The sequence below is a fragment of the Theropithecus gelada genome, chromosome 5 (genome assembly GCF_003255815.1).
Source record: "Theropithecus gelada isolate Dixy chromosome 5, Tgel_1.0, whole genome shotgun sequence".
NCBI lineage: Eukaryota > Metazoa > Chordata > Mammalia > Primates > Cercopithecidae > Theropithecus > Theropithecus gelada.
This window is the reverse complement of record NC_037672.1, coordinates 63,570,608-63,596,744: the sequence shown is the minus strand read 5'-3', so window position 1 is coordinate 63,596,744 and position 26,137 is coordinate 63,570,608. Positions and strand designations below refer to the sequence as shown.

General features: G+C 39.1%; 1 protein-coding gene across 1 annotated transcript in view; it reads left to right on the top strand.

Moving 5' to 3' along the window:
• The window catches only part of FRAS1 (Fraser extracellular matrix complex subunit 1), a 464,327-nt gene that overhangs the window by 337,696 nt on the left and 100,494 nt on the right, over positions 1–26,137 (top strand). The window contains exons 36-47 of the mRNA XM_025384816.1: positions 954–1,085; positions 2,149–2,274; positions 4,208–4,455; positions 10,742–10,890; positions 11,074–11,236; positions 13,019–13,154; positions 17,370–17,560; positions 18,577–18,730; positions 20,002–20,265; positions 22,097–22,285; positions 23,738–23,857; positions 24,141–24,320. Coding sequence (XP_025240601.1) covers positions 954–1,085; positions 2,149–2,274; positions 4,208–4,455; positions 10,742–10,890; positions 11,074–11,236; positions 13,019–13,154; positions 17,370–17,560; positions 18,577–18,730; positions 20,002–20,265; positions 22,097–22,285; positions 23,738–23,857; positions 24,141–24,320 — 2,052 coding nt within the window. The remainder of the gene's footprint in view (positions 1–953; positions 1,086–2,148; positions 2,275–4,207; positions 4,456–10,741; positions 10,891–11,073; positions 11,237–13,018; positions 13,155–17,369; positions 17,561–18,576; positions 18,731–20,001; positions 20,266–22,096; positions 22,286–23,737; positions 23,858–24,140; positions 24,321–26,137) is intronic.

Below are 26,137 nucleotides of genomic sequence, written 5' to 3'. Positions count from 1 at the left end.
TCTCTGAGCAATGCTTGACTTTGTTTAAGCAAGATTCTTGCTGGCTTGTTACTAAGTCCAGAAGAAAGTGAGGAAGGAAACCAGTTTCTCATAACCAACCCATAGACAAGCTTATCACACATTTAAAATAATTGACAGTGCAGTTTTCTTAAAGACCACTACAGATAAACACATTAATGAGTTGAAGATGCAAATATCCCTCCAAAACTGGCTTTTAGGGAAAAGATAGGGTGTTAAGTTATGGAAAAGCAGAAATAAGCATCAAGGGTGAGGCAATTCTGCTCTCATGTTTCCCTCAGGGATGAGTGTTCATTTGGATGTCAAAAATCCAGGGAAATAAAATCTTAAGATCACTGTTTTGCTCACTATTTATGGCATTGTGCATCATGACCAAGTAAAAATGGATCTGCTTACTTCCAAACGAATGCCCTTAGAGACATTGGTATGGGTGTTGTCTGTCCTTTTAAAAAATATTCTTTTCTAATGAGACATAGACATGCCACTTCCAAAAGAGTTCATGAAAGAAAATATTTATTTGGAATATTAAGGGAATGAATTGAATCAAGTAATATTTCCATAATCAAAAGCCTTTACCAGTAACATCTACAGGTGCAGATTTTGTGTTACCTTCCTTTCCACTAACATTTATCAAGATCACCTTTTTTTGTGTAATCATTCTTAGAATGATTTTGTTATTATGGTTCTTTATCTTTTTTCTTATCCTTAGAAAAAGGAATAGCTTACAGTATCTTGCTTGCTTACTTTCTTCATTTGTAAGCATCTCTTCAAAGGTTAAAGTAGTGTAAAAAAGTTTCTAGCTACATATTTGTGGAGACTGCCTGAAGATGACCAGACTACAAGTTGATTCATGTGTGTGTGTGTGTGTCTCTGTGTGTGTGTGTGTCTCTGTGTGTGTGTGTGTGTCTGTGTGTGTGTGCATTTATCCTTTTTAGTTTCGGATGGAGAACACACAAGTCCTGAGATGGTCCTCACCATTCACTTACTTCCCAGTGATCAGCAACTGCCAGTGTTCCAGGTCACAGCCCCACGGCTGGTGGTCAGCCCAGGAGGCAGCACTTCTGTAGGTAAGAACTCGGAGCCTGATAGGAACATGGCTTTAGAAATGGGATCATGTTGCTGCTCCTCTCCAAACCTCTTGATGGTTACCAAAAAAGCAAACTCCTCTTCCAGAAGTTGCCTGCATTCTTACCTGTATCCTTCTTCCTGCCCATTTCTATGCAAACAGAAGCCACACAGAGAGGAGGAAATGAAGCCTTCAGAGGCCAGTGATCAGTGGTGGGACACAACACAGAACTGATTTTCCGGGAGTTTGCTTTGTTGCCATCACTAAAATATAAAGTAATAGAGCGGCAAGAAGAACATAGATGGGAGTGGGATTTCAATGGTGGCTCTTGTTTCTATTTAGAAAGTGAAGAGTAGCAGGAGAAATGACAGGTCACAAGAAGCTTCAGAAGTTGTGAAGAACTAGAGTTGACCCAGTTATTTTGTACATAGTTATATGTACTAATTAGTGAATTTACTCTTTAGAAATGTATTCTTTTATCAAAAATATTTTACTAATAAACAGTAGGTATTGTGATTTTTGTTAGGTGTGTTCTACAGATCCTTATCCAGTTTCTACCTATGAGTTTTGGCCTAAAATTAATTATTACCAAACTTACAAATAAGTCACGTGTACAAAGACGACTGTCACTTTAACCCTACACCTCACCTTTGTGATCATTGCTCACTTTGTAGCTTTAGAAAAATAAGAAGGGATGAAACAATGAAATGCCAAACAGTTTATAGGAGGATTTTCTGGAAGAAAATCTAACCCAGCTGGTCAGGGCTGACCTAGCTGTGGGCTTCCTCTGTGCATGCTGTCATTTGTATGGAAGAAAAAAGGTGTTCTAAATTCAGAACTACCTTATGTGAACTTTTGGAAGAACCTACTTGCAGTGCAGGAATTGACTGCATTATCTGTTTTCACTCTTTTGTACCTGATTGGAATGAAGCAGTACTTTCTGATAACAATCAGATTATTCACAGTGTGACTCCTAGCCTGGCCTGTGGCTTTAATATATACAGAGTCTATCATCTTTAATGTATGCTTTCTCTCTCACCACGCTTTCCTTCTCCTTGCTGTAGGACTTCAGGTGGTAGTAAGAGACGCTGAGACAGCACCTGAAGAACTCTTCTTTGAGCTTCGGAGACCTCCACAGCATGGTGTGCTCCTTAAGCACACAGCTGAGTTCCGAAGGCCGATGGCCACAGGTAGCTACACACTCTGTCACTGACCTGCTTGAAGGATTTTTTGCTCTATAATCAGTTGTATGTGTCTCAGACAAGACCAAAGTGTCTTTGTGATACAGACAATGAGGAGCTTTTTATTTTTGTGTGAGTTTCATTGGCTTTGATATTTGAGACTTCTTCCTGTTCCCACTTCCACCCCTGCCCCACACCTGCCCCTGGCCCCACCCTGAACACTGTGAAGCCAGTTCCTTAAACTATAGGTGAAATGGGTGATTTCTGAAAGTTGGAGTTAATGCATTCAAAGTGACACCATATGAGGAATCAGCTGCCACTTTCCTAGCACTGTTCATGGAGATGAATCTGTCTTAATTTGGTATGTAAATCTTCATAATATTTTTAGCGCTGTGACTCTGATAGTGTTAACTACGTCTATCTTCATCTGTTAAAAAAAGGAACACATTTTTGAAGTATTGTCTGTGAGATGTAACAGTGTGGTAATGTGATCAGCTTTTCAAAATAATTCTTATTGTGCTTCCTCTAATTATAAAAAATAATATATGTTCATTATTTAGAAGGTACAGAAAACCACAAAGGACACAAGTGTATCTAATTTTTTAATAGTCAGCTCTTATGCATTGAAGTGATTATTGTCCTTTTCAAAATACCCACCTCTGTATGCTATCTCTTCTTCCAACAATCTCTACTTTCTCAAAACCTTTGTATGATTCCTTTTAGAGATGCAGTAATCCATTCTCCCGAATATCACTGGTGGGCTAATCTTTGCCATTGATGGTAAATGGAATTTTAAAGAACAACCAGTAAGCATTTGGGAGTCACAAAGGTAGACTCAAAAATTTACTGAACTAAAGAAATGTCATTAGAATAGATTTGAAACATTCCCAGGAAACTATTTTAGGAGCATGACAGTCATTGTCTAATTTCTTGAACATTGCATTTAATCTGTATTTGTGCAGTTAACATATAAGATCTAAAGCTATTGGTAAAAAGTTAGTTTTATTACCTTTTTATGGACATAATGCCACTAGCACCAGTACAATACATTAACACAGTGTTGAGACAGAAGGCTTAGAAGATGAATAGAGAGAATGAGTAAATTATTCAATCTCATTACATAGCACTAATTATTAGAACTAATAATCTATCAAAAGATAGAGTTGAATATAATATCCACGAAGAGCAATTTCACAACTGTGTTCCGTGAAATCATTAGGGCTCATGGCACTAAGAGGCATTTCTCATAAAAAGGGTTCCATGAAGTTTGAGAAGCTTTAGTATTTATATACTAAAATGAATCCTGCTGTATAAAAAATATTTTAAATTTTATTTATTCACATTTTCCATAAAGGTGTGTGAACTTGAACTTTTTTTTACATAATGCCTATCAAATTTATCATGAATTGGTACTCTAGAATGCACAGTTTAAGTTTCTAACTTCAAGTATATTTTTTCATTTTTAATTTTAAAAACTCCAAATAAAGCAAAGACTTCTTAAAGGTTCATCAAGTATAATTTATTTTCTTAACTTTTTCAAAAAATTTTCAGTATCAAGATAAGATTCCAAAAGAGCTGTCATAAATAATAGAGGCTTGTTCTTTATTTTTCTAGAAATAGGAATAATGACTGGATATTATAGAGGCAGATTTTAGCTCAATATACTTAAAAACTTAAAAATAAACCTAGAACTATCTTCAGTAGAATTAGCTACCTTGTAAAACAATGATCCTCCCACCTTGAAAAGTCTTAAAGGAGAAACTACCCTTTTTCAAGGGTGGTATAAAGGGAATCCTATAGTAGGTGAGTGATTGGATTAGCTTGTACCTCCCTAAGTTTATGATCCTATATGAACCTTAAAATCCTGAAAACAAAGGTGCTATATAATGAAAAGCATTATTCCCAGAAGCAACTGGTTTGCAATTTGTTTCATTCTTGGAAGGTGACACTTTCACCTATGAGGATATTGAGAAAAATGCTCTACAGTATATACATGATGGTTCCTCTGCCCGAGAAGACAGCATGGAGATCTCAGTCACAGATGGCCTCACGGTGACAATGCTGGAAGTGAGAGTAGAGGTTTCCCTGTCAGAAGACCAAGGACCTCGACTGGCTGCTGGCTCCTCTCTAAGCATTACTGTTGCCAGTAAAAGCACAGCCATAATCACTAGGTCACACCTTGCTTACGTGGTAAGTTCTTCCATTTGCTCTACTTGTTCTCCACCACACCTTCTGATGGGGCAGACTGGACAGCAATGCCATGGCTGAATATTTGGGGCAGCAGGTATATGGTCACGTAAAGAACCTTTTTCTCAACTTCCCTACCTTCTACTCTTAGGAGTAGTTACACTCTTTATCCTGCTTCTCCTAGTGTTTCATGAGCAGACAAGTGAATGAGAAAACACAATGAGTATGTGTAGGGATGGGTGATTGTCAACAGGAAAGGGGGCCAGTGTTGTAAAAGCCCAAGCCCCCATTGTTTAAGCTCCATCTATTATATTTCCAATGGGAAGTTTAGGAAAAGAACATTTTAGAGCTTATGTGATCAATGACTAATAGGTAATGATGTTTCACGGCCCCTGAGAGAAAGCCCACTTGTCATCAGTTTCTGTCTCAGGTCTAGTCTAGATGGAATGCTGAAAAATCCCTGCGGCAGTGCCTCTGTTGTCAGATTTCCCAGCCAGTTCACTGACTCACCCTCCTTCTCGTGCCCCACAAGAAGCAGTGTGATTTGGGGGGCCAAGGAGAGGATCAAGGACTCGGGTTTGTTTCCCGGTCTGGCCCTGACTTTATAAGTGATCCTGAATAATTAAATTCATCTTCTTCCTTTGATTCTACCTCAGGAGCTAAGGATAATGAGGATGATTAATTTTATTTTGCAGTTATGTATGTTGTAAGCAGATATGTGCTTTCTATGTAAACATAATAATGACTAGTTTTTACAATGCCTTGAAAGGAAGAATGATTATCTGAATGCTAATCATATTGAATTTTTCCTTTACTAATCTTAAAGTTCCAACTAATGACCTAGACTTTTATTTTTTTAATGCCATATGCTTTTAACTAACCCTTTTCTGGGCTGAAGAATCCCACTATAAAATGTAGTCCTGAATAGCAGCATGTAAGATCAAGCATTGGCCTGGGAACAATTGCTTTTGCGCAGATTTTCCCCTCAAATGGTCCTTTCTTCAGTTATAGGAAAATGCATTCCACCCTAATTCTTCTCACGGTCTACTCTAGTTTTAGAAAAGCTTTGATTTTGTTTTTTGTTTTTAATTGACAGGTGATTTTTACTGTAAGTTATGGTCTTTTGAATCTTTTGAAACTCGTGAATTCATAAAAATGTATGAATTCAGATTTAATCAGTAGATCACCAAAGCTTGAAAAATGTTTCACAGTCCAAAATAGCGCTCCAGGAGCAGTTCCTGCCCATTAACTGCATATTATAAGCTGCATATCAAATTGCAAGCCCATTGGCAACTGAACATGTATTTTCAGAAATTGATTGAATGTGAATTTACCCACCAGAGCAGAAAAACTCCAAAAGAACTATTCTAGCCTGCTGAAAGCATAGCATACATTTTGAAGACTTAGGTAGGTTATACACTAACTTTCTCTGAGGGTTGTAGAAGAATTTTGTACTAAGAGTCATGGAAAAACTTTTCCAGATATGCATAGTTAGAAAGTTTTCCATGAACATCTAGAAAGATTGGAAAAACCATCTGAAATCCTAGTCACAAATGGGACAGAGTATAAAGATTTAGGAACAGATGAGTCTGTTCTTAGTTTAAGTGTTATTAACTGGAAGAGAGTGATACGATGTTGGAGGAGACAAAAAGGCGAAAGTTGGATTTTGTGTAATTTGCTTCTTAGCAGTGGTTTTATATATACAGTTTGCTATGCACTGCGAGTAAACAGGAAAAGAACAGTATGGGTTCTGGAGTTAGAATGGATGGATCTTAATCCAAGCTCACCACTTACTAGCATCGTGACCCTTAGCAAGTTATTTAAACTCTCCAGGCCTCAGTTTTCTCATATGTAGTATGGGGAGCATAAAATTAATCTTAAAACAGTAATAGCATTTCTATGAGCCAGCCAAAAATAAAATTATTCAAAATATTATTCTATGTATATTAACATTACATATTACATACCTAAGAGTAAATGTAGCAAAAGTTATGTAACTTCTAGGGAAAATTGATGCTATGACTGACTATGTAGAAAAGAATCTCTTGACAAAAAGTATTAGAAAAAAAGGAGAATTTATCAAGGGGCCAGATATAAGATCAACAGACAGCAATAGCATTTCTATATATAAGCAAGAAAAGAAAACAGCCAGTAAATGTAACTAAAAAGATCTTACCATAATAACATTAAGAAAAAAGCATGTCCCTTGGTCTAAATCTAGCAAAAACCGGCAGTATTTTTACAGGAAAATTATAACACTTAATTGACAGACGTTTAAAATGTATTAAATAAATGAAAAGACATGCCATATTCATGAGTAGGAACATTTAATATTGAAAAGGCATCAGTTCCCTCGCCAAACAATCTTTCAATTCAATTCAGTTCCAATCAAAAGCCTAATGGACTTTTTATGGATCTTAGTAAGCTGATTCTAAAATATGTAAGAAAGAACACCAGCCTGGACAACATGGCAAGACCCTGTCTCTACAAAAATATGAAAATTATCCAAGCATGTTAGCTCATGCCTGTAGTCCCAGCTACTTGGGGGCTGAAGTGGGAGGATTGCTTGAGCCCAGGAGGTTGAGGCTGCAGTAAGCCTTGGTTGGACCACTACACTCTGCACTTGCTCCAGGGTGAATGGCAGAGCAAGCCCCTGTCTCAAAAACAAACAAACAATCAAACAAAAACAAATGATGAATTTTCTGAAAAAGAATAGTAGGAAGGCAAAGGGATTTACCTAACCAGATAACCAACATGTATTAAATATACAGCATTTAAAATAGTGTAGCAGAGGAATATATTAGACAATCCAAAAGCAGACTCACACATGGAACTGTAATATAAAACAGAGATGCTAGCTGGGCGCGGTGGCTCATGCCTGTAATCTCAGCATTTTGGAAGGACAAAGCATGTAGATCTTTTGAGGTCAGGAGTTTGAGATAAGCCTGGGAACATGGTGAAACCCTGTCTCTACTAAAAATACAAAAATTAACCCGGCATTGTGGTGTGTGACTATAATCCCAGTACTCAGGGGGCTGAGGCATGAGAATAGCTTGAACCCAAAAGGTGGAGGTTGCAGTGAGCCAAGATCACACCACTGCACTCCAGCCTTGGCAACAGAGTGAGACTCTCTCAAGAAAAACAAAACAAAACAAAACAAAAAAACAAAACAGCAATAGCAAGCCAGAGCAGTGGAAATAGGAGAAACTCTTTAAAACATGGATCTGCACAAAATGATTATATGTGACAAAAAAAGGAATTTGTACACTGCTTCACACCGTATGCAGATATTAACTCCAGACAGATGAAGTACTGAAAAACCATAAGTAAAATTTTACAAATCTTTGTAGAATATAAGTGAATTTTTTTGGGATATTAAGGAAGGGCAGAACATCTTAAACTAGAAACAAAAAGGTTAACTATAAAAGATTGGTACATTTTACTATATTAAAAATTAAATTTGTGTTCATCAAAACACACCATAAAGGCAGCAAACAGGCCAGTTACAAATGAGAAAACAATATTTGCAAAATATATAACTAAAAATAACAAAGGAAATATAACACTCCTGCAGATCAAGAAGAAAAAGATAATCAAGTAGAAAAATAAGCAAGAGACACAAACAGGAATTCCACAGAAGAGGAACCCGGGTGGTCAATAAACATGTGAAGAGATATTCACCTTCATTAGTGGTCAGGGAAAGCATATTAAAACCATATACCATTTTATACCAAGTGTGGGGAAGACAATGGATTCACCGGATGTTCTTTACTTTGCTGATGGGAGTGTAAACTGGATCAACCACTTTGGGAAGGAATTTGGCCTTACCATGTGAAGATAATTATTCATATACCCTAACTATTCGATTCCTAGATTACTACCCAAGAGAAACTTTCACATACACAGCAAAGGACTTGTGCAAGAATGTTCATAGCACTACTATTTGTATCAGTGAAAATATTGAAACAAACCAAATGCCCACCACAAGATAATGGATAGCTTGTGGTCTACCGACTTGACAGAATATTAGCGAACCTCAAAACGGATGAATTATAGTGACGTCCAACAATATAAATGGATCTTAGCAGTCTAATATTGAGTTTAAAAAATAAATTGCAAAAGAGTAAAGTCAACTTCATATTTCTAAGTTAAAAAAACTAAAAATATGTATTCTGTGGTAATACATTGAGCTATTTTTAAAAATTCAAGAAAATAAGAAACAAGATTTAGGGTGATGGCAGGCTCAGAGACAGGAAGAAGGGCCACATACATAAAATGTTAGTTATTCTCAGAGCTCTAGTCCTCGTGTTGAATGATGGGTTCATTGATGTAAAAATAATAAAAAGAAAATGAAAAAATAAATTAATACAAAAGGGATAAGAAGGTCTTTGAACAGAAAAGTTACATGAGAACAAGGTCTGTATTCTTATACATTTTTTGTACCTCCAATATCTGGGATATCTTAAAATAGTGATTTTCTTTAAATCATGACAGTACTTTCAGGAAAAAAGTCTAGCTGATTTCCCACTTTTTCAAACCTAGCAGTTATATGAGATTTGAAATACATAGTAAGATATGCCTGCCATGAAATAAAGTAGTGTTTTGGTCAAATTTGTCAATGTGAAATTTAGAAGTTATCCATTTTAAGTAGGAGCCAGGAGCTCTGTCCTTGTAGTTTATCAGCAATTCAGAAGACAACACCTTAAAACTCTTTTTAAAAGTCTCTCTCGGAGGGAATGCCTAGTAATATTAGGAAGCAGTCTTTTGGAGTCTACATATTGTATTTGATAACCCATGTGGAGAATGTTTAAAAGAACATAAATATAGGGAAAACTTTCTGAAGTCTTGCAGCTTTGATGAATTTTAGGTTCCTTTCTTGCTAGTGTCAAGTGATATGAGGAAATATGGAAAATTCAGTGATCTTGAATTGAGACTCTCAACTACTAACTTTAAAAGGTCTCTGGGGATAGAAATGAGAACAGACTAAAACCTGTTGGTCCCCCGCCCTCTTGGTGTCTGTGCTGACATTCGTGATCCTATACCTCAACTAACTGTACAACATAGCATGAAAATTTGCTTTTGAAAGTACAAGTGACCATGCAACATTAATTTTCATTGTTGATGTGGTAAAGGGTAGAGTGCCCCGATTTTCACAATCAACAGCCCTAAAAACTGAATGACTCAGGGAAACTTTATAAGAAGATGTTGCCTGCCTCCCAGATGTTTCCAAAAATATTCTTGAAGAAAGAGGAAATTGTTCATTAAGACATTGTTATTGTCCGTGTTGTAACAGAGAAAGTCATTTTTATTTCTCAACAAACAATGTAGAAGGAAAGAGAAATGGTCTTTGTTAAGATTAGGCATCTTGGAAGTGAACATTCATAGATTCGGTGCTGATAAAATGAAATCCATTGGCCGGGCGCGGTGGCTCACGCCTGTAATCCCAGCACTTTGGGAGGCCGAGGCGGGCGGATCACGAGGTCAGGAGATCAAGACCATCCTGGCTAACACGGTGAAACCCCGTCTCTACTAAAAATGCAAAAAATTAGCCGGGCGAGGCGGCGGGCGCCTGTAGTCCCAGCTACTCGGGAGGCTGAGGCAGGAGAATGGCGTGAACCCGGGAGGCGGAGCTTGCAGTGAGCCGAGATCGCGCCACTGCACTCCAGCCTGGGTGACAGAGCGAGACTCTGTCTCAAAAAAAAAAAAAAAAAAAAAAAAAATGAAATCCATGACTTCATACGTTCTTTTGTTAATTTAAAATTTTATCATATTGAATATTGCTTAAAGAGAGCCATTGGCTAAGCTAAATAACTTTTTTTCTGTTTCATGGAATTTTATCATTGTATTATATGTTATAAAGAAAATTTGCCTGTTTCTTAGAAGCAAACCATTCTTAGAAACTCTAGAAAAATCCTACATCTGTGTTTACAGGTTGATGACTTACAGATAATCAAGTTTTATTTTTTACTAAAAGCTTAAAAATAAAATCTTTGACAGCTTTTATGGTATTGATAACAATAAGGCATCTCTTTGTTTTATGCCACGAACCTAAAGTGCGTTTCCCTTCTCTTACCTTGAGCTACTCTTAGAAAAAGATGTTATCAAAGAGAAATTTGGGGAAGAATAAACACTGGGATTTTTACTGTAGTTTGAAATAATGTTGTTTATGACAAAGGGAAAGAGACTTTTCCAATTAGCAGAGAGAGAAGTACCAATAGATCTTTAGCTACTGGAAGTGTTTATTCCTGCAAATGTGCATTCATGTCCTGCCTCATATTTGCCTGATTAGGATGATTCTTCCCCCGACCCAGAGATCTGGATTCGGTTAAATTACCTGCCCACATATGGTACTCTCTTAAGATCCTCAGGACCTGAGGTGGAAGAACTCTCAGAATTTTCCAATTTCACAATGGAAGACATCAATAACAAGAAAATCAGGTACATAATCACTTCATATTATTTGACAGATTCTTAAAAACTTATATGGAAATATTTCAGCAACTAGTTGTAGCTCTGTTGAAAGAGTATATTAGTTTGGCCCCATTTTTAAACAACAATGCAGCCATCTTACCTGACTTGTCATCGTGGCTTATTCGTTTTATTCTTTTTGGCTTTTTATAGATACTCAGCTGTGTTTGAAACGGATGGTCATCTGGTTACTGATAGCTTCTATTTCTCTGTCTCTGACATGGACCACAACCATCTGGATAATCAGATGTTTACCATCATGATCACTCCTGCTGAAAATCCACCTCCAGTCATTGCTTTTGCTGACCTTATCACGGTAAACAATTCTCAGATCAATAAACAGAGAGTACTATGGAGAGCTGGAATCTGTAGTCATGTAAATGAAGGATTTCTGCCTAAACTGGCTGCCAGGTATTTCTCCCAAAATATCCAGGCAGCGGTATCAAGATATGCATGGTTTTCAATCATGAGTGTTTTTCTAAGTATGAAAATAAATATGCAGAAGATCAAATCATTATATCTACATTATTTAGTCAACAAATATTTATGTACTAGTCACCATGCTAGATGTTGTTAGTATTGGGAATAAAAATTAAAAAAGAATATATCTTTGAAGAGTTTGCAATCAAATGTTAGCAGCAACTAAAACTTGGACAATGCCCCCGAATCACTCCTTAAATCAAGTTAGTACTTAGCACTGTAAATAATACTGACAGTTCCTTTATGGGCAGAGCAATACAATGCATTCTCATCATTGAATACCCAGACATGAGTTCAAGTACCAGTTCTGTTATTCATCAGCTGAGTGACCTCGGACCATACACTTAATCTTTCTTTGCCTCAGTTTCCTTGTCTTTTATATTTTTATTTTATGGTTTGTTTCCTTGTCTTTTTTTAATTCTTTTTTTATTATTTTTTATTTATTTTTAAGAGAGGAGGTTTCACTATGTTGCCCAGGCTGAACTTGAACTCCTGGGCTCAAGCAATCCTCCCACCTCGGCCTCCCTAGAAAGTGAGACTGTGGCCCTGTAGTCCCATACCTGGCTCTTGTCTTTAAAATATTATCATTTTCTTTAAAATATTATCATTTTCTACATAAAGAGTTTCTCTAATGATTAATAAAATAGTATGGAAACCCCCTAGTACAGTACCCAGTTCGTAGTAGGGATTTCACAAAAGTTAATTCACTTTCCTCCCTACTGTATGTACATACCATAATGCCAAAAGCTCAGGCATTTTTCTGGTTTTGTTGAGCAACTGAAAATTCATAAAACTAAGTTATTTCTAAGTGGTTCTGATATTCCTCCCATTTTTCCATTTTTACATAAAACCTTGGAAAAGCCATTTGGACTGTCCCCATTCCCAGAGTCAGAGTGACCTTCCCCTTTGTAATTTATAGATCTTCCTACAGTTAGCCAAGAGTTGTTCAGGGTGAAATGGCTTGACCATCTCCAGCAGGCTAGAGAAAAACACCAGGCTCAGGTTGCGGGGTTAGCATACAAAATAGAACTCCAAAGGAAAAAAATCAGTTTGAGCAACTGCTTTTACTTATAGTGATTTATTTTCCTCCTTGACATTAAGATAAGCACGAGCTTTCAGATATGGTGAACCTTTCTTGCTACACACCTGTAAATATATAATATAAAAGAATAAACGGGACTTTTATTCTGGATGAGAATGCCTATAGGACACAGTCACCCTCACAGTATCTGCAGGGGAACTGGATCTATCATTCTCTAGCTGTGGACTTTTGAATGTTGATGTGGAAGGAAGGCAGCCATCCTGGCAGGCAGCTGAACTGAGGTGGGTGATTAGAATGGGCTAGAGCTGCTTTATAACCAGATCCATCATTGAATGAAGTGCAACTTTGAAGGGAGATACAGAAGTCATCACGTCTGACTACAGCTTTGAGAGGCACTAAAAGATTGCCTGGCTTCAGCAGCATACACATTCCTCATCTCGTCTGTAGAGGGTCTGCCTCCTCAAAGAAGCGGCATTGGTGCTGGAAGGTCACCCGGGCAGCACTTTGTAATCCAGCTCTTTTTTATTGTGGTTATGTGAAATTACCAAGGACTCTCTACATTCTTTTCTTTCCTAGGTTGATGAGGGAGGGAGAGCCCCACTCTCATTTCACCATTTTTTTGCTACTGATGATGATGACAACCTCCAGGGAGATGCCATCATTAAACTAAGTGCTCTGCCCAAATATGGCTGCATTGAGAACACAGGAACAGGTACCACTTCCTGTAGAACTGTTCAGGACCTTGAGAGAAGGGAGGGGAGAGGGAGCAGGACCTTGCTTCCAGCTAAACATGGAGACGGAGAACTACAGAGGAGGGGAACCATTTTGAAAAACTGGAAGGAAGGAAGGTTTCATTCATTCAACAAAAATTTAATGAGCATTTTCTGTGTGCTGAGCACTTATTTAAGCACTAGGGATATATCAACAGACAAAACCCCCTCCCTTCACAGTGCCTTTGATCCTGGTTGGGGGTAGGAGAGACAAATAAAAAACCTAATGAATGAGAAGATTGTGTACGATGTTAGAAGGTGAATAAATGTTATGGAAAAAAATAGAGCAGGGAAAGGGGATTTGGAATGCCAGCAATGGGGCAGAACGGCTTGTGGATTACACTCAGAACTGAGTGTCCAGGAAGTAAAAATTCCTGTCCTTTTATTGTGAGGCAGCTGCAGTTTAGTTGAACCATAGCTTCTGTCTCAGCTCCTTCTACATATATGACATGAATTGAAATGCAAGCTTGTCTGTCTGTGACACCATCTTCCACAGCCCTCCCCTCCACCATCTGCCCTGAACACTCTGGTGGTTATCACAGAGAAGGACAGGCAAGAAGGTATGTACTGTCCGTGGCCCCCTGAGACCTGCTGTGACTGGCAGTTGAGACAGCTCATGGCAGGTTGCTGTGCTGCTTTTCCTGCACGGAGCTGCCTGAGCGCCAGCGCTGGTCTCTAATTGGCATGCAGCTAGCAGCTCCCATGGCGAGGCCATTGACTGCAGGCATCTGGGGCCAGCATGGGGCCTGGGATTGGAGCCTGGTAACCAGAAATTCACTTAGCAGTAGTCTCATGTTTTCCTGTAGAAGTTTTGAGTCTTTTTCCCACCTTGCCTTTCAACGTGTGCCTCAGATCTGTTTATTGCAGAATTAGGTTTATTTCAACAAATGTTTGTGCTAGATAAAGTGGATGTAAGGATAAGACACAGACTCATGTGCCTTGAGTGGGAGACAGATAGGAAGACTGACAAATTACAATAAATGAAAAATGCCAGGACAGGGAAAGGAGCAAAGCCCTGAGAGAGTAAGTAGGACAAAGCAATGACTTTTGCCTGGGAAGGCAGAAAATTCTGAGGAAGTGGCATTTGAGTTGGGACCTGAAGGGCTAGTAGGAATCACCCTGGGCAGAGGGAAAGTGGCCTTTCTTGCAGAAGGAAGCTCATAGGCGAAGGTGAGAAATGAAAGGATATCTACCCCAACCACCCCTTCTCTCCGTGTGGTTTTTATTAAGCCTTCCTAACATGATTTTATGTCAACCTGGAATACATGGAGGTGCAGAGATATTCCATAGAGAGGACTATCCCCTGGCTTAGAAGTCAAATTTCTGGCAAGCTTCAGTCTCTAAAAAGTGGTTCTCAAACTTTAAGGTGCAATAGAATCACCTGGAGGGTTGAAACTGTTGTGAAACAGTTTCCTGGAGCAGCAACCCCAGAGTTCCTGTTTTAGGAGGTTGGTGTGGGCCTGTGAATTTGCATTTCTCACTAGCTCACAGGTGAGGCCATTGCTGCTGGCCCAAGGACCACACTTAGAGAACTGCTGCTCTCCAATAATATTGGTATAAACGTGAAAGGAACAAAAAAGCATTTAGGAGGGCAAAATAATTATCACAAGGTATATTAACTGAAGACCCCATCCCTTGCCCCATGGGAGAGGCTCCTCTGCCTCTGTTTAGAGCTGCGTGTGACTTATGTATAGGAAGCTAGCAGCTGGGCACAGTGGCTCAAGTCTGTCATTTCAGCACTTTGGGAGGCCGAGGTGGGAGGATCGCTTGAGTCCATGCATTTGAGACCAGTCTGGGCAACATAGCAAGACCTTGTCTCCACTGAAAAGAATAAAAATTTAAAAATTAGCTGCACGTGCTGGCACATGCCTGTAGTCCCAGCTACTTGGGAGGCTGAGGCAGGAGGATCAGTTGAGCCCAGGAATTTGAGGCTGTGGTGAGCTGTGATTATGCCACTGCACTCCAGCCCGGGCAGCAGAGGGAAACCCTGCCTCAAAAAAGAAAAGAAACTAGCTACCTAAATTCAGAACCTAGCTGATCAGAAAAGCATCTTTTTAAAAACTGTTGAAAGAACCAGCTTTTAGTTTTCACCAAGAAAAGAAAGAGTAATTATTTTGTTAGGTATGAAATCTAATGGCATGGAGCCTGAATTCATTCAGGACTGGCACAAACAAGACAGGACCCTCCTTGATTCCCTCTGGGTATCGCTATGTTCCAGTGCTATGCAGTAATGGATGTTCACAATGATCGCCTGTGCGCATCAACACCTATTTAATTTGCACATCATATATTCTGTTTAAGAAAGCAGGTAGCACATTAATAAGAATGATTTATGTCAAAAATAGAAGGTAACATTTTTTAAATGGAAAGGATTGGAGCTTAAAGCTTCAGTGACAGATTCACTTGTTTAATAGCGTGTTCTCCAGTGATTTGAAATGAGGCACTATTACATTTGTGTATACTTTTAGGCATCATTTACTTTACTTAGGCTTTTTATTTTTTTGAGACATGGTCTTGCCCTGTCATCCAGGTCAGAGTGCAATGACATAATCACTACTCACTGTAGCCTCGACCTCCCAGGCTCAAGTGATTCTCCTACCTCAGCCTCCCAAGTATCTGGGACTACAGGCATGCACCATCATGTCCGGCAAATTTTTAGGGGGGTAATTTCTGTAGAGACAGGGTCTCACTATGTTGCCTAGTCTGGTCTTCAAGTCCTGGGCTCAAGCAATCCTCCTGCCTTGGCCTCCCAAAGTGTTGGGATTACAGGCATGAGCCACCTTGCCCAGCTACTACTAAGGCTATTTTTGACTCAAATAAGGAAGCTGCATTTCTCCTATTTAAAGTGATACATTGAAGAAAAAAGTAAAAATTGGAAGGAATTTTAGCCGTTCCTTCTGGAAACCCTGAACTGTATATCCTAATGATTATTGAGTCACTGGCCACTTAGACCTCTCTCAGCTTCTGGTGCCTAGAGGAATAAAATCTGAGGGGTAAAATTTAAGAAAATTCATCATTAAAGAAAAAAAATTGTGTTGAGCTCTTCTTTCAAACGATTTCTAATAAATATGACACTGTCTATAATTTAGGAAGTTAATAGCCTTTTAATTTATGATCTGATTTTTGCAAAAGATCATGGAGAAGGGAAGGGGAAAGCCTGTTGCCTTCAGATCTGCTAGCTGTACTTTTCTCTGTTGATGTATATCCAGGGAATGTTTGAAGACACAAGGGTTTTCTTTTTCTCCTCTCTCTAGAATAACATTGTGGTGACAATTTCAAATCAATCAATTAGACTTAAATTAAAATCAAGTAAAAGACAAGACATCTATCATTTAGACATTGCTTACTGTTCCCCTGGGCCTTTTGCAGTGTTTGGGGTTGGGATAAGAAGGGTAATCTGAGCCAGCATTTTCTGTGGAGCTCTGAATGGTAACTGGGCATCTCAGTACCTGAATGGTGGTAGCCAAGTGCCTCAGTGCCTGAATCCCACCTGAGCATCATAGTATCTGAATGGTACCTGTAGCATCACAATAGCCCTGGTGCTCTATCCCACGGGCTGGGCTCTGACCCATGCAGAGGTTCCCTTAAGAAATTGGGAGGGCCAATGAAAACATGCTGCAGATGTTTCTTCGATTAAAAGATATACAGTTAACACTGCAGATGTTTTTAGATTAAAAGATGTGCATTTGACATTTTCTTATGTAGTGAAAGAGGGTTCCTCGTGCAGGATATGCCAGATAGAATGGTTTTGAAACTGGCTGGAGCTTAAGGTAGAATCTCTGCTTCTGTATTGTCACTTGCCCTAGTAACAGATGTTATGATCAGAGACTCCTAATAGAACAACCAGTGGTTCTATGTTATATAAATTATTGTAAGTTTTTTGCATCTTATCTCATTTGATTCCTTTTGGAAATGGCAGGGCAAGTATATCCATTTATAGATGAGAAATAGTCAGTGAGGAAACGGATCTGACCCAGGCCTTCCAGTTCCTAGTCTTGTGCTTATCCCACTCTCCCAACTTTATCCTCAAATACATTTTCTTTTTTCTTTCTTTTTTTTTTTTTTTTTTGCTGAAAATGATCCCTTGTTTTCTAGTTCAGCCTAGTAAGCAGGAATTGATAGATCAAGGTAAAAATGCTCTCTTGATGTTGATGCAGGTGATCGGTTTGGCCCTGAAACTACCAGTGACCTAGAGGCATCATTTCCTGTTCAAGACGTCCTGGAAAACTACATTTACTACTTTCAGAGTGTTCATGAAAGCATTGAGCCAACCCATGATATTTTTAGTTTTTATGTGAGTGATGGAACCAGTCGTTCAGAAATTCACAGCATCAATATCACCATTGAGGTAAAGTCTTTGAAAGTTGGAAAGGTTGAGCCCTTGACCACAATATTTCATACCATTAAAGAGCTTTCTTTATAGGGACCCAAAAGCAAAGAAGATTGGATTTGACCTTCAACATTGAAGGTCATTTTTAAAATATAGCCTTCAGGAAACTTGTAGAATTAAGGTTGGCATTTGGAGAAGGCTTGAGTTAGAAATCTAAATTTCCGAATGAGGATTAAATTTATTTGTTCGGTATGAAAAATAGTTTGTGAAGGTCAGAGATGCTTTGCCAGTCACATATTTAAATAAAAACTTATATGTGTCTATTTTTCTCTGAAATTGTCTTTGGTTCTATATGCGTATTTGCCTTTTCTTATTTTACTGCATTTATTTATTTAATTGTAACATCAAAGAAATGTGTTCCTTGACGTTGTATTTATTCTCATTTGAGCAACTACACAGGCTTGCTCTACCGAGAGAGAGACACGGGGGAAGGGTAAGATAAATCTCAGAATGAAATACCCTCTGCCTTGGGAAAATAAAATGTAAAGGACCCTCGGCACTCTTAAGGGTCAGTGGTGGAAAGGGGCTGGCACCAGGGCAGGGAGACAGCTTTAGAGACCCACACTTTCAAATATAATGTCCTTCTACAGGTACTGTGATATGCTTAGCATTTTCTAAGACAGTTCTGAGTTCAATTAGTATGGTCTTTTATCTTCAAAATATATTAATACTTGTACTTGTCAAAGCACATATCCATATTTTTGGTCTAGAAAATATGGTCATTGTACTTATGGAAGATATCTGAGAAAACTTTTGAGAAATGTCCATCAGCTTCTGTTGAAGGGGACATTTTGTTGCCTGGACTTGCTCTCTTTTTCAAACTAACTATTTTGCTTGGGAAGTAAAGATGGTGACACATTAAATGCTATTTTGGCAGTGAGCGTTTCTGTAGCAATGATACTGTCTCTGAATAATGTGCATTTTCTTTCTTCTTAAATATCTGTGTGAGATCTAATAGTTTATGCTTTAATCAGAGGAAGAATGATGAGCCTCCCAGGATGACCTTGCAGCCCCTCCGAGTACAGCTGAGCTCAGGAGTGGTGATAAGCAATTCTTCTTTGAGCCTGCAAGACATGGATACCCCAGATAATGAGCTCATTTTTGCATTGACAAGAAAGCCTGACCACGGTAGGGCACAAACTGCTATGTAAAGCTTCTTAATTGAGATGCCTGATGGGCTATTAGAATAAACACATATATTTCAATTGATTATTTCTTTTCTTTTCCTGTATATGGTACATTCTTTGCATCAAAGTATAATCAAATTCACAGCTGGCTAATATTTTTTGGAGTCCTGGTAGACATCAGTTTTTTAAGAAACCTCAATCCCAATTAATTGGTGTCTCTGAAGTTTTATTTCAGCTGTTTTTTTTTTTGCTTTTCTATGTAACCTTAAGCCAAAAAGCTTTCAGAGTTTGCCTATTCTCTTCTCAGAGTTCCCATATCCTCTTCTCAGGGTAGACATCAGTGTTTGATAATCTTGAGCCATTTTATGTACCCTTGTAGACGCATACTAGATGTCTGTATGAACTTGTACTTTTGCAAAAAAAAAAAAAAAAAAAAGCACTTTTCCTCATTTAAACCAGATGCAAAAACCACGTTTGGGATCTCCTACCTACTTCTTTTTTTTAAGAGCCATCTCCCCAGTTATTGGCTAAAGCTCTGGAATGCAAGTGGTGTGTCTGAATTCATCGTAATGCTCATTGGTATTTTAAAGATTAAATTGTTGCTGTAGATAAAGGGTTAACAGAAAAGACTGTTGGGCATTGTATTTTAACTTGCTTCCATTCACTTTCACTTTCTTGAATGAAGCACTTTGACTGTCCCGATGTGGTACATGACCCTTGAAAATAGAAATATACGCTTCAATCTAAAGATGCTTAGTGTCTCTCTTAATTGAAAAGGAATTTAAAGCATAGTCCCATCTTTCACTCTAGATGCCCTAAGAGAAAGACAGTGAGTGAAGAGAGTGCTATTTTCACTTTGCAGAAGGAAAAAATAAGATTTAGATAATGAAGTGAGTTTGAATTCATGGAGGAAGATGTGATTTGTAAGTCACTATATTACCACATCCATCTGTGTCTCCTTAAGAGACTTTTAAACTAGGATAAGTGGGACTTTGTCTTTTTTATTTGTATATGAGGCCACAGAGCAGCACCCTGTGCTTATATGTAAAATGCTAAGCTGTTGGCACCAAGAGCCTCTGAGGCACTTGACATTCTATCCAGACTCATACTACTTGGAAAAATCAGACAATGTTTTGAATCATATATATATATGTGTGTGTGTGTGTGTGTGTGTGTATATAATATATGTGTGTGTGTGTGTGTGTGTGTATATACCTACAGGAATGATATATATTCTACCATTGTTTTGTTTTTCTTTACCTCCTTCCTCAGGTCATCTACTCCAGAGGCAAACTGCCTCTGAGCCTCTGGAGAATGGGAGAGTTTTAGCCCAGGGCTCTACCTTCACCTACCAGGACATCCTAACTGGGCTGGTTGGGTATGTGCCTGGTGTCCCTGGCATGGCCGTGGATGAGTTCCAGTTCTCTCTCACTGATGGCCTCCACGTGGACACAGGGAGGATGAAGATCTACATAGAACTGCCTACAAGTGATGCACCTCACTTGGCTATAAACCGAGGCTTACAGCTCTCAGCAGGTACCACAGAAATAAAGGAGAGTGGCCATGATTTTTCTATCCTTATTTCTTTTTTGTCCAGTATGCAGTACTTTCTTCCATGTTAGTGATGTGGGTGCATCTTAAAGTAGCTGTTCCATACTTGGGGAGATTGGAGTTTTGGAAAACTCTTATTTTAGGGATACCAAGAATTGTTAGTGACAAATGTGAACTTCTAAAAACCTTTGGACCAGATGCCTAGGTCTGTGAATTTGAGAAAAGGTTGAGAAGAGTTTATAATATTTCCAGGGCCCTCAAAAATCTTAATTTATTCAACTTCTCCTAGGCCCAGGTTTCCTGTAACATTTACTCCCATTCAACAAACCCCATGGAAACAAATAACGAAATATAGCATAATTTTTAAAATGCTTATTTTTTTACAAAATGCATGGAGGGGAAGCTGGGGAACCATGCATTGAAAGTGATTATACAAATAATTGAGAATTATCAGATATGGTATTCTAGGGTTTAACATTCACAATTTTGCTCATGTTTAAGCAACATTGGAGGACCTGTGACAAGTGTTAGTCTTGAACAGTTTGCAGTAGGAAGTTACTTAAGGAGTGGACCTTTTGCCCAGGGTGTCTTCACCTTACTAGAGTTCTGTTGTTTGTCTGTTCTTAGTTTCATGTGTATTTTGCAGTGAAAAATATATGGTATAATAGTATTGGAAAACTTTGTAGTTCTCAAAGGTCTTAAGTATCAAGTCTAGGATTTGACTTTATCCTACTTATAAGCTAATAAACTAGCCTGTTCCTGTTTCATGGATGCTGATAGAAGATACAAGATTCCTCCATCAGAGACACAGCACTCTTGTTACTCATAGCACAGCAGGCAGCATGGGCATCAGCAGGTTTGCATCGGTTCCCTCTGCCATCCCAGTCCCACAGGGGTGATGCAGAGGGCCTAGATAGACACTTTCACGTGCAGTAGGATGCATTACAGAGGGGAATACTGAGCTTGGGGAATTCTCCTTGTTACAGCAGCAGAATGCAAGTCTTTTTTTTTTTGTCTGAGAGGAAGACATTACCTCATCCCTCAAGGTTGCTCTCTGAGAGATGGCCTGGGTAAAGCATGGTCAGGGATGTTCACAGCCCATGGCAGATTGTCACTCCAAACACCAGAATGTATTACGCATGAATAACTGGGCTCTACTTTACCGGGATTTACTGTTTTTAACATGATAAAGCAGCTGCATAATAAAGCAAGTGACAAGACCCTGAGAAGAGGAGTTTGCCATTAGCCAAGGCCTTATCTTCATCCCCAACACATGTGCAGTGTCTGGGGCCCAGAGGCTCAGATCTCCTTGCTCCTAACACTCAACACATCCTCTGTCCTGAGGGATGCTGATTTTCACTACTTGGTCTGAGATGGCAACAAGATATGTTTGAGTTTATGTAAAGCTATTATTTTCTGATTTGGTGATCCTCAAGACAGTAAAAAAAACTAAATCCAAGGAGGTTTCATCATAGATCTAGGAGTTATTTTTGTTACAGAACTGGGAGTTATTCCACAGATCTTGGTACTAACTGATAGGTCACTGAGTCAAAGGAACATGGGAGAGAATGAAAATGGGTCAGAAGGAAAAAAGTGCTTAGGTGTAGACTCAAGGGATGATTAGCAAATTGAAATGTTGGTACTCTTTCACTAGGGAACTTATAACTTATTCAGCTGGAAACTGAGAAGGGCAAGTGCCTGGTACCTAGACCCAATAAACATATGATAATTTGAACTCCAGTCTCCTAAAATCATTTGACATCCCATTCAAAGGAAATGTTGGGGAATAACCTACTCTCTTCCATTCTCTTCCAAGGGTCTGTAGCACACATCACAGAACAGCACTTGAAAGTGACAGATATTGACTCAGATGATCGTCAGGTTATGTACATCATGAAGGAAGATCCTGGCGCAGGGCGCCTGCAGATGGTGAAGCATGGCAACCTGGAGCAAATTTCTGTTAAAGGCCCTGTCCGAAGTTTCACCCAGGCAGACATTAGCCAAGGTCAGCCAGTTATATTCTTCCTACCAGGCTTCCGTAGACTGCACCTACACTAATAAAATGACAGTTAAATGTCTGGTAGTCTGTGGCAATAAACTGTGCACTCTTTGTTTGAAGAGCTTCATTTGTTCTCTTCCTTGTTTTGTCATTTATTTTTTTTCTTTTTTTGTTTTTGAAAAAGGCCTATCTTTCTTGGTTAAAATGTGTGCATACTTTGACTTAGCATTGATGGCATTTGCAGGTATTATGGAGAGAAAAAGTTATTTTGACTTGCTGTGATGCTAAAAAGTGTATATGAGAGAGAGAGAGAAGGAAAAAAGAAGTGAGTTGGGATGGATTAAGGTGAAAATTATGCCTTCCTTAGGTGAGCAATTTATATCTCTTTTCAGCTCCCCAAAGAGCACAAGTTAATGGACTAAGCAAAATGGAAGGGCATAAATCGGAGCTGCCTGGGGGAAATTACATGGCTCATCCCTCCTGTAGGAAATGCTGATGTAATGTAAAGGCATAAATGTTAAATGCTACGTAGTTACTGTACAGTGCTTTCAGGGATACAAAAGGGAAAAAAAAGTTATATATTGGGGAAAAAAGTAATCCAAAGGCTTGTGATTATGTGCAATTCTGTTTAGAAGTGGAAATATACCCCTGCTGATAAGAAACAAGGGTCCTGCCCACACACTAACACCTAAAATTGACAGCAGCTGAATTCTCATTGGACCTGGCTGCACTTTAGTGAAGGGGAGTGGAAGAGGCAAAAGGAAAGTAATTCCTTAATTATTTCATGTGTCGGTGTCTACTTTTAAAAGATAAGACCAGTCCCCTCTTCTCAGAGATTTGGTTATATTTACATAACCAAATTGATAGATGCTTTTAAGTGATGCAGTAGGTTAACAAAAATGTAATACATTTTTGTTGTACTTCTCCCTTTAGATCCTTTTGAGTTCTATATGGAGTTTATTTATTAGTTGGTTGGCTATAGCCCATGTTGCTCCATGAACTTGGCAACGAAAAGTGAAGAGTTCTGGGAGAACGTGAGGTGCAGCTCTGTGTCTTCTTGACCTTGTGATTCGGATATATAATAGGGTCACTCCAGGTGATGTGGGTGTGGTCAGTGCGCATTTACACATGGGCAGTTTTGTGGATCTAGTTTTCATGAGATATCCTTAGAGGCTGAGCTGATCTTTCAAAAAGGCTCGGCCTTAACCATGAGAAATGTCACTTGGGGTGATTTTGCTGTGAGAAGGTCTTTGGTTATGAGAAAGTAGATGGTGGGAGAGGAAAAGGAGGAAATGAAAACTTTAGATTAAAATGTCAAAAGCAGTGTCAAAGCGAGGAAGGTGTGAATTGATTCATTGGTGTGAACACCAATTGAATTCCTACCTCTTGCTTCAGAAATAAGGGCAGAAAGCACTGATAGCAAACCTTGATTTTTTTTTTTTTTTTTCCTTTTTATAGGCCATGTAGAATATAGTCATGGAACAGGAGAACCTGGCGGAAGCTTTGCTTTTAAATTTGATGTGGTTGATGGAGAAGGCAACAGATTGATTGACCAGTCATTTTCCATCAGCGTTCTAGGTAAAGGGACATTTGATTTTCTAATATAAAACTATTTTAGCAGTTCTGAGGTTACATAGTTTACACTTTGTTCACCTCAAGGCTCGAGTCCTTCCCTTTACCTAGCTGGTGTGGAAACTGAAAATCATACCCCCTTTATTGCACAAACCCCTGGCTCCTTGGTGTGCTGTCTAACACACAGGTCTAGAGATGACTCTGATCTTACTTCTTGGCACCAGGCCTAGAATTAAAGAAAGGAGGCTGAGAAGATGCCATTTCAAAGCACTATTTCTGATATTTTCAGAAGACAAATCCCCACCAGTCATCATCACCAATAAAGGACTGGTCTTGGATGAAAACTCAGTGAAGAAAATCACCACCCTGCAGCTGTCGGCCACTGACCAAGACAGTGGCCCTACAGAATTGATCTACAGAATCACCAGACAGCCCCAGCTGGGCCACCTGGAACATGCAACATCACCAGGTAAGTCTATCATCTCTTGATTTATTGAATCAAAACTTAGGCCTTAGTAAGTATTGAGGGCAGCCACATCATGTATCATGTATACCTAGAATCTGCCTTAATTCATATTTATTTCCTGCCTCACTGATTTTGACCATTATGCACTGCCTTGTATTATACTTAGCACACAGCAGGTGCTTAATGATTACTCCCTGAAGGTAAATTAAAAAGTACATGTAAAATTTTCTGTATGCAATCTTGTCTCCATAACTAGATAAATTCCTTTAGGGCAAACACTGCATCCTGCTTTTCATCTATACTCCCTTGAGCACTTGTGCAAGGCATTCTGCAGGGCTTAAAAATTCAATCCAGTGAATAGTGAGTGAGCAAGTGTACTGAGCAAGATTCTGGTTTAGCTGCTGTTCAGGAAGTGAAGATGAATGAGATACAATCCTTGCCCTCCAGAGTTCTCTACTGGATAAGAAAAGGAACCTTTGCACATAACCATAGCTCAGGGGAAAATATGGCAGGTGTTTTAAGAAAGTTATAAACATGGTGTTGTAGGAGTTTAAAAATGGGAGAGGCTACATTGGGTGAGAAAGTGCACAGAGGTCGCATTTAAGAGTGCCGTTGGAAGGCAGAGTTTGGGCATACAGAATTTGTATTCTTTCCAGAGATAGGAATAGCATGAGAGGCACATTCAAACAACAAGTAGGCCAATTTAACTGAAGCACATATTCTAAAAATAGTAGGAAATGGGGCTCATGCATAGATTGAGAGTTTATGGAGGATCTTCGAAGCTGGGATAAGTAACCTCTATTTAATTTAATAAGCAATAGTGAGTTACTGTGGAATTTTGAGCAAGGAAGAAAAGTGAAATTCATCAGGTAGTGTCTAATAGGAAGAACTGAAGGAAAGAAAAAGGAGGCAGTGGCAGGGGTTAGAAAACTTTCACATTTGGCCAGGTAGAAGGTAGTGGGGTTTCACCTAGAGCAGCAGCCATGAGAATAGTAACATGAGAATAATGTGAGAGAGAATTCCTGTACCTAGTAAGTATTCAATAGACATTTGTTGGTTGAATGAAGGAAGGAAGAAAGGAAGGAATTTCAGGGGAGAACCTGTACAAGTTGGGAGCTGAATGGATGTGAGTGACAAGAGATATTTTCTGAATAAACAATCTAGAGCCAGGTGCGGTGGCTCACACCTGTAATCCTAGCACTTTGGGAGGCTGAGGTGGGAGGATCTCACTTAAGTCCAGGAGTTTGAGACCAGCCTGGGCAACATAGTGAGACCCCGTTTCTTTTCTTTTCTTTTTTTTCTTTTCTTTTTTTTTTCTTTTTTTTTTTTTTTTTGAGACGGAGTCTCACTCTGTCGCCTAGGCTGGAGTGCAGTGGCGCAATCTCAGCTCACTGCAAGCTCTACCTCCCGGGTTCACGCCTCCCGGGTTCACGCCATTCTACTGCCTCAGCCTCCCAAGCAGCTGGGACTACAGGTGCCTGCCACCACACCCAGCTAATTTTTTGTATTTTTAGTAGAGATGGGGTTTCACCTTGTTAGCCAGGATGGTCTCGATCTCCTGACCTCATGATCCGCCTGTCTTGGCCTCCCAAAGTGCTGGGATTACAGGCTTAAGCCACCGCGCCCGGCCTCTTTTCTTTTCTTTTCTTTTCTCTTCTTTTCTTTTCTTTTCTTTTCTTTTCAAAGGCCAGATGTGGTGATGCACATTTGTAGTCACAGCTACTTGGGAGGCTGAGACAGGAGGACTGCTTGAGCCTGGGATTTGAGGCTGCAGTGATCTGTGATTGCACCACTGCACTGCAGCTTGGTGACAGAGCCAG